This window comes from Megascapheus bottae, chromosome 8 (genome assembly GCF_031878675.1).
Source record: "Megascapheus bottae isolate mThoBot1 chromosome 8, mThoBot2.hap1, whole genome shotgun sequence".
Lineage (NCBI taxonomy): Eukaryota > Metazoa > Chordata > Mammalia > Rodentia > Geomyidae > Megascapheus > Megascapheus bottae.
The window spans coordinates 36,752,490-36,766,560 of record NC_143516.1 but is presented as its reverse complement, the minus strand read 5'-3'; the positions used below and the strand labels follow the sequence as shown (position 1 = coordinate 36,766,560).

The 14,071-nt window shown below is 40.3% G+C and overlaps 1 protein-coding gene across 1 annotated transcript in view; it reads right to left on the bottom strand.

The window, feature by feature from the left end:
- Nucleotides 1-3,531: 3,531 nt before the first annotated feature.
- Lama4 (laminin subunit alpha 4) overlaps nt 3,532-14,071 on the bottom strand; it is a 132,566-nt gene continuing 122,026 nt past the window's right edge. The window contains exons 35-39 of the mRNA XM_090338257.1: nt 13,799-13,958; nt 10,981-11,111; nt 9,661-9,754; nt 9,125-9,244; nt 3,532-3,998 (exon numbers count right to left, since the gene is read on the bottom strand). Coding sequence (XP_090194383.1) covers nt 3,853-3,998; nt 9,125-9,244; nt 9,661-9,754; nt 10,981-11,111; nt 13,799-13,958 — 651 coding nt within the window. The 3' untranslated portion in view covers nt 3,532-3,852. The remainder of the gene's footprint in view (nt 3,999-9,124; nt 9,245-9,660; nt 9,755-10,980; nt 11,112-13,798; nt 13,959-14,071) is intronic.

Sequence of the window (14,071 nt, the reverse complement as noted above, 5' to 3'; positions counted from 1 at the left end):
GTTGCGCTGTTTAATTTTTACCCCAAAATAACCCACCAGTGCCGGGGCCAGCCGGCAGCAAACCAGGGTTCGCGGATTGGGATTCCTGAAATAGGGGCAAGGACTAGGAAAAAATAGAAGAGAGACAAACAGATGGAGTTCGGGAGGACTACAGCCCAAGTCAGCAGTCCAAGAAGACTGTGAGCTCCAGACTGCCGCCTAAGACTCTCCCGTTTATTTTAAGTTCCGACCTTAAATACTCTTCTTAAAACTAGGGAACTGCCAGAGGCTACATTCATACAAAATAGTAAACAAGTCACATATAGGATAAATGAGAAAGGATTAACATTGCTTAAAGTCATCCTGATAAGAACTGATTAACATTGCTTAAAGTTATCCAGATAAGAACTGATTGACATTGCTTAAAGTTATCCTGATAAGAGCTGATTGACATTGCTTAAAGTTATCCTGATAAGAGTTACTTCCTTGTGTATACAGTTGTGTAGGTCCAAGGTCAGGTCCAAGGTCATTGACCCCACAGTCGGTCCCCAACACACCAGAAATATAGTTACATAATGATAAGCTGTCAGCTACGTCTGATGGATAAGTCAGAATCATATTTCATAAGTAGAAACTACCTTCGTCATCTAGGCGAAGGGTTATCCATCAGGTGGGACCTTTGATTTTAAAATTGCTATCACTGTTGTTATGGAATCATTAGTCCATATTTCCTTGAAGTTCCCTGAACTTCCTTAAACCGCTTACTTGGAGTTCTTTCACACACTCTTTGAGGTCAGCTACTGGCATCTTACTTTGTCCATTCGGTGATGTCACGCTTCTCTGGTTGATCCTGGTTTCCTGGCTTTTGTGATTATGAGTGTGTGTGTGTGTGTCCCCGCATTGACACTGATACTGAATCCAGTCTGTGTGTGATTGGGATTTTCCTATAGCAAGTCTCCTAACCTCAGGGATTCAGAGCAGGCTTGTTGGTCTGTCCCAAATCTTTAACCATTGAAGTGCTCAAGGGGGTGCTCTAAGCTCAGGATCAAAACCAGCAAGCATCCTTTATCTACTAAGGCTGTTGCAGGGGATTGGTCACCTACAAAGCCTGTGGCCATCAGGCTGGTGCAACACCAGTCTCTCAGCTATGATGGCTGACCTACTGCTGACACTTATTCAGGATCAAAGGGCTGTTATAGTTTGCTCGTGGTGATACAGGCCAGAATTCAAGCTCATCGTGCTAGAGCTGGAGAAGATCTAGGTGCTGCATCTGTGGGTAGTGACTTTATGTTTGGAGCCGTAGGAGTTTTGTGCTAGGTTTCACTATGGTAGCCTATAGCAGTGACTTCTAAGGCAAAGTTGTATGCTTGTGTAAGCATCTCTCCCCAAAGATGCTGGTGTATCTCTTTATACTACTATGCTTATGGTCAAGAGAAGTGACATAAATTATATAAAACTGTCCTGCTTACCCTCTTCAATGCACCTTTTCTCATTATGCTAAAATAAGGTACTGTTGTTGCTCACTTGGCTTCGTCAGCAAGTATGAAATTTTTCTTTTTTAAAAAATATGTGCATAGTAATTCAAGTTTATTTTCTATGGGGCCTTTTCTAAACATTTAATGTCTTTAAGAAAGCTTCCATTGTTGCTGGGTGTGATGGCTCATGCCTGTAATCATACCTATTTAGGAGGCTGAGATCTGAGGACTGTGGTTCAAAGCCAGCTCAGGCACTAAGGTCTGTGAGACTCTTTTTTTTTTTTTTTGCCAGTCCTGGGCTTGAGCTCAGGGCCTGAGCACTGTCCTTGGACTTTCTCAAGGCTAGAGCTCTACCACTTGAGCCTCAGCACCACTTCTGGCTTTTTTCTATGTATGTGGTACTGAGGAATCGAACCCGGGTCTTCATGCATGCTAGGCAAGCACTTTAACCACTAGGCCAAACTCCCGGCCCTGTGAGACTCTTTTATCTCCAACCAACCACTAGAAAACTGGAAGTGGGCTGTGTCTTAAGGGGTAGGGTGGTAGCCTTGAGCTGAAATGCTCAGGGACAACAACGCCCAGGCCCAGGGATAGGGCAGTAGCCTTGAACTGAAGAACTCAGGAACAGTACCCAGGCCCAGAGTACAAGTTCCATGACCCACCAAAAAAAAAAGGTTCCATTGTTTATATTTGATACTCAATATGTTATCTTTTCATTGAAATACTTCAAGATATTTTCTGGCTTGATAAATTTTGATAGTATCAGTTAAGAAATGGAGCATAAAGCTATTGTAAAACTGCTACTGTGGGAGCTCAGACTATTGGTTAAGTTAGTTGATAATGAGGTTAGGTTAGGAGGATGAGGTTGTAATCCCTATTTCTTCAAGAATAATGATGTCCTAATATCATATTTCACTCAAGTCAGAAGCGGTCATCTGGAAATTATCTACAATTGACACTGAGAAATCTCAGATGAATCCTTTTACTTCCTCAGACTTAAGGATCACTTTTGAGGTTTATATCCGCTCTTATCTGTTTCTTTCTTCTTGTAGTAGTTGCAAAGAAGTTCATCCAATGAAATTCTTTTCTTCAAAAGGCTGTCTTTGGGCCAGATGGAGTTCTCTCAATTCTTTATCAACCTTTTTGAATATTTGACATTTTTTTTTTTTGCTAGTCCTGGGCCTTGAACTCAGGGCCTGAGCACTGTCCTTGGGCTTTTTCCTCAAGGCCTAGCATTCTACCACTTGAGCCACAGCTCACTTCCAGCTTTTTTTTTTTTTTAATGTATGTGATACTGAGGAATCAAATTTGGGTCTTCATGCATGCTAGGCAAGCACTCTAACACTAGGCCAAATTCTCAGCCCATGATGTATCTTTTTAAACAAAGAAAAATATTAGCTTATACATGTGTACACTAATCTAGTTGAAAAATAAGAAAGGGGCCGGGAGTTTGGCCTAGTGGTAGAGTGCTTGCCTAGCATTCACAAAGACCGGGGTTCGATTCCTCGGTACCACATGTACATAGAAAAAGCCTGAAATGGTGCTGTGGCTCAAGTGGCAGAGCTCTAGCCTTGAGAAAGCCCAAGGACAGTGTTCAGGCCCTGAGTTTAAGGCCCAGGACTGGCAAAAAAAATATAAGAAAAAATCTTCTAGGGAGTTATAACATGACAAACTTCCAGAACTTGTATAGATCTGGGAGGTGCTTGAATTCTAATCAACCAGCGGAAAGACCTTGCTGAATATACAGGGCTTTAAGTAGAGACTCAGACAAGCAATACTCTGTTAGGAAAGCTAACTAGTGCTAGCCTAAGGCTGTGGAATATCAGATTAAAACTGAAGCAAGAAAATAAAAGTGATAACATAATTGTTTGCCAAATAGAAATGTCACCCTCCTTAAAGAAAACAAAATCCAGACAAATTGCTCAAAGCTCTATCACTGAGCCATACTTTAACCAGGAATAATCTTCAGAAAAAGACTTTTATGTTTTAAGTTGAATTTTGTGATTTTTTTCTTTTCTCTATAATTAATTTCTTGGTGATTCCTATAGAACACAAGAACACATGAACACAAGAAATGTTAATATCTTATAGGAACTTCCCATTTTATTTTATTAGAGACAGCAATTTTTTTTTTTACCAACAGGAAATATTCTCTCAATACAAGTTTCTTGTTTCCCACTGCAAGCATTGTGGACTCCCCTCCTCCCACAAGATTATAAATCCAAATGAGAAGAAGCATCCAGTTGGGTTCATTTAAGTTCTGTTCAATAAGATGAAGATTGGGTTCATTTAAGTCCCGATCAGTAAGATGAGGAAGGGAGAATTCTTCCTGGCTGTCTCAGTGTTTACTTCAGTGCTTCAAAGAACTGTACTTTTAGGCAGTTGGGGCCTGGTCTTGTCAGGCTGCAGGGCAAGAGTTGATGCTCACAGCACCACTGACCAAGGCTGCTTTACTGAAACTCACAGGGCGCCCATCAATCACAAAGTGGCGGATGCAACCTGTGAAGGGTTTGCCTGGGGCCAAGTGTGGAGTCAGTAGAGACTCTGAAAAGAGAAAGAAAGAAACATTTGGAATGAAGTTCATTTTGATAAGCATCATTTTATATGATCATATGTACATAGAGATTGAGTCCTTGTGATCCTCTCAAGAATATCCTCTTTGGTCTCACTGTGTAAATGTTTAATCATGTCCAAGTGTAAATTTTTTTGTCTTGTACTATCCATTGGGTTTGCTTGTAGATTTATAGGCACATTCTAATTATTACAAATAAGGGAAACCATGCAACCTATGATTCTTTGGGTCTGGATTACTTCACTGAATATAATTTTTTCAATGTTTTTCCATTTCTTTACTTATGAGGCAAACATCATTCTTTCTGCTGGAAGTATAGAATTTCATTGTGTCTGTATACTACACTTTTCTTGATCCATTCATCCACTGAGGGGCATCTGGGTTGATTCCATATGTTAGCTATGGCAAATAATGCTGCAATGAACATGGTTGTATTGATGGCTTTCATGTGGCCTGATTTGTGGTCATTTGGATAAATACCCAGGAGTGGGATTGTTGGGTCATAGGAAAACTCTTCAAGAAATGCAAAGATTTTTTTAAAAAAATTGTACAGTTTGCATTTTCCTCTTTACTTGATTTCCTTTTGTCTTGGTATTTGATTTCTGCTAGCTTTGTCTTGTCTATAAGTCTGTCTGGTTTGGGGAGGAGAAGGGGAAGCACAGAAACAAAGGGGGAATGAAGGATGGGACAAAGGTGGAAAGTGGGTCAAAGGGTGAACCAATTCAGCAGTGACATTCGCTAGACTCAATTTGGAAACGAACTATACAATGTGTGTGTGTGTGGGGGGGGGAATAGAGGATTGTGAGGGAATAAACTGGGAGAAAATGAAGGGAGGTGTGATGCTGTTTAAAAAGAAATATACTCATTACCTGATTATATAAATGTAACCACTATGTACATCACCTCTGTAATAAAAAAATGAAATGGAAGCATTCTAATACCAAATATTAGCTTCTAGTTAAAAAAAAAATAGGCTCATGGCTGTCTGTAATCCTTGCTGCTCAGGAGGCTGATATCTGAGGATCACAGTTTAAAGCTAGCCCAGACATAAAAGTCTTTGAGACCTTTTTTTTTTAGTCTTTGAGACTTTTATCTCCAATTAACCACCCCAAAACTGGAAGTGAGTCTGGTGCTGGTAGCTCACGCCTGTAAATCCTAGCTACTCAGGAGGCTGAGACATGAGGATAGTGGTTCAAAGCCAGCCTAGGCACTCAAGTCTGTGAGGCCCTTATCTCCAACTAACCATTAGAAAACTGGAAGTGGCTGTGGCTCAAGTAGTAGCCTTGAGCACAAACAGGCTCAGGGACAGTGCCAAGGCCCTGAGTTTAAACCCTATAACCAACAAAAAATAAAAGAAAATCACTCACCAGGTTTCACATGTCAGCAATGTAATATAGTTATAACTGACTCTTAGGAACATCATATGCTTTTCTTTCTTTTTCCTGAGATAAGTCTCATAGACTTCCCTGTTCAGATTGTCTTCAAACCAGAATCTTCAGAGCTCAGCCCCCTGGGTAGCTAGTGATTATAGGTGGAAACCACTGGTGCCTGCCTATCATCTGCTTTTGAAGTAATATGAACACATGCTCATTTAAATCATTTACAGTGTTTTTATGATTAGATGTCTTCGTATATATTTAGCCTTCTAGGGCTAAAATTGGCTATTTCCATGTAAAGCCACAACAGTTAATTTCACACAGGCCTTATTTAATGTGCTTTGCTGAGAAGGCGAAAAGAAATTTTAGTTTCCTTTTAATTAGTATCATTACCCTTCAGCTTCTACTTTTTTCCTAAGCTCATAGAATAGAATGAGACAATAATGAATGCAGAGAAACTAAAATTTAATTTTCTGAGATGAGGGCTTCAGAGTTGCAAATAGGGAAGTTATAAGTGGCATCGTGTTTGTGTGAGCACGGGTAGCCTGTACTATGCCAGAAGAACTTTTTCCTTTTACTATAATTAGACCAGTAGAAATAAATGTGTTGGGATGATAGAAGTAATATAATTCAAAGCTTAGAGAGCTTAGATAATTATATAAGTCTAATAATAATTAGATAATATAATTCTAAAATTTAGAGGGCTTATAAATATGAAATTCAAATCCATTTAGTCAAATTTGCATTGTATACAAACAATTAGAGCAGCAATAGATAAAAGATGGAGATCAAAAGGTCAGAGGTCAGGATGGGGGGTCTTGGGTCAAAGGTCTGGGTTAGGGTATGGGTATGGGCTAGGTTAGGGGTACAAGCTAGGTTATGGATTAGGATTAGGGTTGTGCTTAGGGGGGGCTGATACTGGATTGGGATTGGGAATAGGGTCTAGGTTTGGCTTTGGTTCAGTTCAGCAAGGTCAAAGGTTGAGGGTCAGAGGTAAAAAAACCATAAGGGTCAAAGGTCAATGACTAGAGACCAGAAGTCAAAGGTCGAAGGCCAGATGACAGGGGTCAAGGGTCAAAGGTCAGAGGTCCAGGGTCGTGGGTCTTTGGTCAAAAGTCTAGGGTTAGAGTATGGATATGGGTTATGCTAGGGATACAGGTTAGGTTATGGGTTAGGGTTGTGCCTGGGGTTGTGTTCAGGATTGTGGTTGGGGCTGATATTGGATTGGGGTTGGGGTTGGAGTTGGGGTTAGGGTGTGGCAAGGACTTCAACATTGTTACCTTACACCTTAGGGAGAAAGCAAAAATCTTAGCTGAGGTTTTTCTTTTTCCCCACTAGGTTGAGGGGCTTAAACTCTGGGCCTGGGCACTGTCCTTGAGCTCTTCAGCTCAAAGTCACCGCCCTACACCTTGAGCCACAGCACCACTTCCGGTTTTCTAGTGGTTAACTGGAGATAAGATTATCATGGACTTTAGTGCCTCAGTTGCCTTTGAACTGTGATCCTCAGATCTCAGCCTCTTGAGAAGCTAGGATTACAGACATGAGCCACTGGCGCCCAGATTAGCTGAGTTTTAAAGGGCAATTTAGACTGGCAGAAGTTGTTCCTTAAAAAGGCACTAGAAGAAACAAAGGAATAACAATATTTTGCTTCAGAAATTGAAGTGTGGAACATTAGTGCAAAGTCAGGGAACAAAGAAAGTGTCATCAAACATCAAGGGAAGTGCCAGAATGTATAGGCAGGTCTCCAGGGTAATAGGAAGAAATGGACAGATGATCAAGGGTCTTCAATATTATGTAAAATGTGATCCTGTGGGCCATGTTAAACTATGACATGCTTCTAGGAAGGAAGCAGCTTGTACAAATATAAGCACCAATGTAAAACATATTTTATACTGTGTCTTTATGAAATACAGTGGTTTCTTTTGCTAGTCTCTTTCAGATCTAAAGCCAGAGGCAAGCAAAAAGAGCAGAGCAGCTATGAGAGTCAGTAGGAGGAAATAAAAGAGGACCCATCCTTTTTCAGAATCTTCAATGTTACTTTTGATTCAAATTATTGTCATTGTCAATACTGGTATTAGAAAAAATATTAGAAGAGACTATTTTGAGAAGACCTAAGATGAGATGCTTAATTTTATGTATGTCTTTTCTTTCTCTTGGAAGTATCAACTGCCTTTACACATGATGGTCTACGTTTAGTGAGGAGATGATTAAAATTCCAGATACAAAAACATAGACATCTCCTTCTTATGTAATTCTTTCTGTCATAACATTCCATTTTTCCAAGTTAGTGAAATAAATAAAAACAATTCTGGCTGGGTGTCAGATGCATACATCTGTAATCCTAGTTACTCAGGAGGCTGAGATCTGAGTATTGCAGTTTAAGACAGCCTGGGGCAAGAAAGTCGGTGAGACTTTTTTTTCCCCCCTTCTGTGGGTCACGGGGCTTGAACTTGGCCTGGGCGCTGTCCCTGAGCTCTTCAGCCCAAGGCTACCACCCTACCCTTGAGTCAAGCCCCACTTCCCATTTTCTAGAGGTTAATTGGAGATAAGAGTCTCAGGTCCTTTAGTGCCCAGGCTGGCTTTGAACCTCGATCCTCAGATCTCAGCCTCCTGAGTAGCTAGGATTACAGGCATGAGCCACCTTGCCTGGCTTTGGTAAGACTTGTATCTCCAATTAACCACCAGAAAACCCGAAGTGGTGCTGTGGCTCAAGTGGTAGAGTGGTATCCTTGAGCTGAAAAGCTCAGGGAGCATCCAGGCCCAGGGTTCAAGCCCCACAACCGCTCCCCACAAAAGACAAAAAACATTGTTTTGCATGAGGTCACAGTTAGAGGTTGATAAAATGTGTGTGGGGTATGGAAGGTTAAAGTAGGGGTCCATACATGTGCTCGGCACTCTCCTGGGTTATGTATACAGCATTCTTGGCAGATGAGGCAGTGATGCTGCTGCTGCTGATGTTTATGGGTTGCAGCTGGGAACCTCTCAGGGAATGTTCAGAAATGTGAGAACTACATGCAGCTGTTTTCACAATTTAAACTAATCTGGACAGAGAACTTCATATTCTTTCCTATTAAGAGCAGGGAACAATTACCAGTGAACTTTTAATCCTCTTAGCCCCCTGATCTAACCTGGTTAAAATGTTAGTTATTACTTGTTGTTTGGATAAGGAGTCATACTTTTCAGTATGCTTTTTCATATTGTAATAACCTGGCAGGCTTAGCTGCCAAATTGTTTTTGTTTTTGTAAAAAATGCTTCACCTGCTCCACTGCCCATGAGCGGTTAGGATCACCTGCGTGTGGTTTCATCCTTGTGGCTATTGACTATGGGCACTGTAAGGTGATAATGTTAGGTGACTACCACCTGTGTGTGGTGTTTACCTTTAAAAACTCAGCCCCACTGAAGCTCGGCTGCTCTTTATCAGCTTGAAGGTGGAGAGTAGCAGCTGTGTTCCTAGTAAAATGACTCCTAGCTCTGTTCATTGAGTGCTGGTGACTCTGTTGGGAGTTTTGGGGCCCCTCAAAATGGCTAGGATATTACAATATATCTGTTTTTGTAGGCTAGGGATTGAACTAAAGGCCTTTTTTTTCCTTAGGGGCATTTTATATATAAAATCCTTTGAGTTATTAGGTGAATTCTGAAAGCCCATGGCTCAGTTGTTCATACCACAATAACAGTTATGGAACTCTGGTTTTGGATTGGGAAGTGTCTGGGTTAAGCTTACCTGGAACACCTCCAACAAACACAGGCTCCCTGTGATCAGCTGACTTTGGATTCAGCGGTCCCACCACGTGGTTCACTTCAGAGTCTACGTCCAACTGAACCACATTTGAATCTCTAATAACTGAAATATAGTGGAAAAACTGGTCACGGAAGTGACTGATTGATCACAGCAATGACAAATTCTACAATAAACCTCCATGCTCCAAGGTCATTGAAACATCCATACTGTCCAGCCACATTTAACTGAGCAAACATGAGGACACTTCTCTTTGAAAGGGAGAATGTCTAGGCTACCATAGAGCTGCCTTCTAGCTTTACAAGGTATGCGTTACAGGAACAACTCCCCCGCGCTGTTTGGCAGCATGCATAGTTTCGAATCACACGACTTCAATATACATATTTAGTAAAATAACACTTGATTCTCTTTTCTTGGCTGCCTTTAAACTGCCTTTTATCATCTATCATGTAAGTCATATAGTTCTGCTAGTTCCCCCCTCTCCTTTCTAAAGGAAACTCAGGACATTGGATTTTTCTTACCTGTAATTCTGTGCCATCTACCATCACAGAGACTCTGCTTGGGTGCTACTGAGGTAGAAAAATCCCTGACGCCATTGTTGACTTTTACTATGACCTGTCAAAGACAGTGTACACTATGTAATTTAGTTTAACTTCACCTGCATCATGATAAAGTTGACTTTATCGTGATAAAATTTACCACAGAGAAATGATACTTTAAACAAGTATTATACCTATACCTGATTAACTTTACAATTTGAACACAAGAGGTCAGTCTTTAGTAGGAGATAGAAATTGTTTATTCTGGGTAGCCTTCTTGGAGAGAAAATAAAATAATCATATTGGGGAAAGGAGGAGAATGATAAATATAACAAAGGAACTCCTTTGATTCCTAAAGGTAAGGTATGTTGAACAAAGCTGGCTAAACTAGTGATGAGTACAAACTTTGGAACTCCCATTTATCTTACTTTCTGCCTCAATTTTCTTATTTGTAAAATTGAGAATGGTAATATTGCCTATGTTTTAGAGATGTTGGGAGGACTAATTTATTAAGAACTATGGAAAGATAAGTTATTATTATTATTACGTTTTTTTCTTGCCAGTCCTGGGGCTTGAACTCAGGGCCTGAGTACTGTCTTGGACTTTCCTCAAGGACAGCGCTCTACTACTTGAGCCACAGCACTCCTTTTGGCTTTTCTATGTATGTGATATGGAGAAATTGAACCCTGATCTTCATATATATGCACTCTACCACTGGGCCAAACGCCCCAACCTTTATTAATTTTTGAAGGAGCTGGGACTCCATCTCAGGCCTTTGGGCAGGGATTTATTATGTAAACATAATACTGACAATGTACATTTTTCTTCACATCTATTTAATTAGATTATTAATACTCTGGTAATACCTTAGTGTGAATGTTATATTCAAATTATAGTGAATTCATACATGTCTGAAATTGAATAATTGAAAATAACATACACAAGTATATGTATCTTTGAAAAATGTAATTAGGAAGATGTTTTTGCATTTGTTGATTTTGATTATTAGATACGTTTTCTTGCTTCTATTTCCTGAAAATGTTTTGTTAACAAGTTTTTTAGAAAGCTGCTGGTGATATTTTTTCTATTTCTTGGTAATATTGGTATAGTTTCATGATTCTTCTGTTCACAGTTTCCAGTGTGTGAATGTAAGTGAAAATATTTCCCACATTTAATTTTCATGCTACAGCTCTATTTTTCCCAGCTAAAAAGATTGATGAAATTATTTTGTGAAATATATCTGTTTTAGATAATCATCCAAGTTTTCTGGAGGTCACTGGTAAGTTATTTTTTAAGACTGACCTGGCCATTTTTCATGTGGATATTTAGATATTCCCCGTTGACGCTGTGGCCATGGACAAGAGTTCCGGAACTGCTTCTGGGACGAACTTCGAATGCAATTTCAAACTTCAAACCAATGTTGAAGGACTCATCTGTGAGGAGAAATACCATATGCTCTCAAAACAGCAAAGCAAAAATTGCAACTATTGGATGATTTTGTAATTATATATATGTATATATCTGTGTGTATCTAGTTTCAATGGTTTGATGCATTTCTCAGCAGGGAAGTAGAATGTACCATTTGCAATGTCTAACAGCATGGAAAGCTCTGGTGGCGGGGACTAAGATAACTAACCCATTATTCTTGTTGTGGGATGGGAGGTAGGACAAGAAGCCGAAAATTCTCTCAGTGCTTGAAGTGTTCAGGGAGGAGAAATGAGTTCCAACTAGCATCCTTTACTCTTCCAAGAGTGAGAGAGCCAGGAAAAGGCTAGTGTATCCGGATGGTGCTACAAGGGGAGAAGCATGATGGATGGAAAATTACACTGAGAGTTGAGACTCAAGTATGGAAATTAGATTTTATTTATAGCCATCAAAGAAGCAAATGACTTGATCTGATCAGATGTGTATTTGTAAAAATAATTCTTAAACAGATAGCTAAGAAGTAACAGTGCCACTGAGCATGTCAGATTAAAAAATGAGAGCAGAGCAGCCAAAAGCAGTTAGAGCTCTTGTTATTGTGGTGATTCAAGACAGTGCTTTTTGGGAAGTAATAGTGTTTACTCCAAGAGGTTTATTGCAAACCTGTGGATTTGTTTTTCTTTTTTTTTTTGTGGGACTTAAACTCTGGGCCTGGGCATTATTCCTGAGCTCTTCAGCTCAAGGCTACTGCCACTATACCCCTTGAGCCACAGCATCACTTCTGGTTTTCTGGTGGTTAATTGGAGATAAGAGTCTCACAGATTTGGTGCCCAGGCTGGCTTTGAATCATGATTCTCAGATCTCAGCCCTGAATGGCTAAAATTACAGGTGTGAGCCACTGAGCCTGGTGGATTTTTTTTTTGTTTCTTACTGCCAGCTGAGATTTTTTGTTGTTGTTCACAGCTAGTACTCAACCTAGCCACAACTCTATGTCCAGCTTTTTGCTGGTTGTTTGATGTAAAGAGCCTCATCTCCTATTTTCCTGTTTTGGCTGGCTTTGAATCATGATCTTTAGATCTTGTCCTCCTTAGTAGCTAGAATTATAAGTGTGAACAACCAGCACCTAGCTGACCTGAGATCTTGTGTTTATATCTTACCATTTTTCCTGCTATTAGTTAATGTTTATATACAAGAACATCAATTCTTATGCATTTGAAGCTACCCAAACTGGTAGATTCATACTAATAAACCTCAGAGTTGGAATAAGAAATAAATATATAGAAAAGAAGAGAAAGAAAATTATGAGCTAAATGTAGAAAGAGAATACCTCTGGCCATTCTAATGGACATGAATGGCTAAGAAAGTGCACAGCTGCAATGACGTTTCTTTATTTGGGGATGTACCTATGTGCCTCAAGATCAAGGAATATGTGTTCTTATACTCTTTACCTGTCCTCATTCCTACTGGCTATTCTGGTACTTTTCTCACTTCAGATAGTTGTGCTATAAAATCTGTGTTGGAATGGTAGTTTTCTGTAGTCTGCTAGGATTCTGTTTGTTTTTAGAACTATTAGAGTCCATGGTTTGCCAAAGGGATTGCCATGTCAGAGACATATGATAAAATTGTTGATTAAGTTGATTAATAATTAAGGAGAATAAAAATCTAGAAAAGGGGATCCCTGAAAGATGGTATTGTCTGATAGGGTTGTTTGGCAGATAGTTCTTCTAGTGGGGACAATAGGAAGAGTGAGAGGAACAGGGTGGCTAAGAGCCAGTCAAGGTCAGACTGCACAATGGGACAGGGGGCTCTGAGGAATCATGACTGTGTGCACATTGAAGTTTGGCAGCTGTTGAGATGTTCTAGTCAGGGAGAGCCAGCAGGGCTGGGGACCACACGTTTTCTCTGAGCAATGGAGGCTGGAAATAATGTTCCTTATAGAAAGAAGGTCATCTGATCAAAGTGAGTAAGCTTTCGTTTTAAGTTTTAAATCTGAACTCAGTATTCTCTATAAGCCATCTCCAGCTAAAGAGCATCTCATGATGGATTCATGTGATCAACATAAGTCATTCCTTAGTCTATTTTCTGTTGCTGTAACAGAATACCCAGGATTAAGTGATTTGTAAAGAAAAAGAGGTTTATTTAGCTCACAGTTCTGGAGGCTGGAAAGGATAAGAGCCTAGTGTGCTGGCATCTAATGAGGGTGGCATTTTCAGCTATTGAAGGGCAAGTGAACAGGTGGGCATGAGAGTGAGAACAGGAGGGGAAGAGCCAGGCTTTCTTTCTAACAACCAACTCTGGCAATCACCAAGCTGGTCCCCCTGCAAAGTGAAAACTCATTCCTGTAAGAAATCCATGAATCCTTCTTTTTTTTTTTTCCCCGCCAGTTCTGGGCTTGAGCTCAGGGCCTGAGCACTGTCCTTGGACTTTCTCAAGGCTAGAGCTCTACCACTTGAGCCTCAGCACTACTTCCAGCTTTTTTCTATGTATGTGGTACCGAGGAATTGAACCTGGGTCTTCGTGCATGCTAGGCAAGCACTCCACCACTAGGTCAACCTCCCGGCCCCCCATGAATCCTTCTTAATGGTTTCATTACCCCTGAAGCGCCCCAACACCTTTGCATGCTGTAACACTGAGAAATAATTTTCAACCCGAGTTTAAATGGTGACAAATCATATTGAAATTACAGCAGTCACGTTACCTAGAACCACATATCCTCCTTCTGTTGAAAAATAAGTGCCTGTTTCCATTGGACCTTCAAAGCAAGGGGTCACACTAAATGTTTGTGATGCAGAAGGAATGGAGGCCCCATTCAGCTGGAGATTGCTGAGACAGCCACTGAAACTGTAGACTGAGTTAATCTGAAAGAAGAAAACATTTCTTAAATTCCACTTTCTCAGCACTCATAGGGAAGCAAAATGAGAGTTTGAGGCTGCAGGAAAACCATGTAATTCCTTATCTATTGAAGATTTTA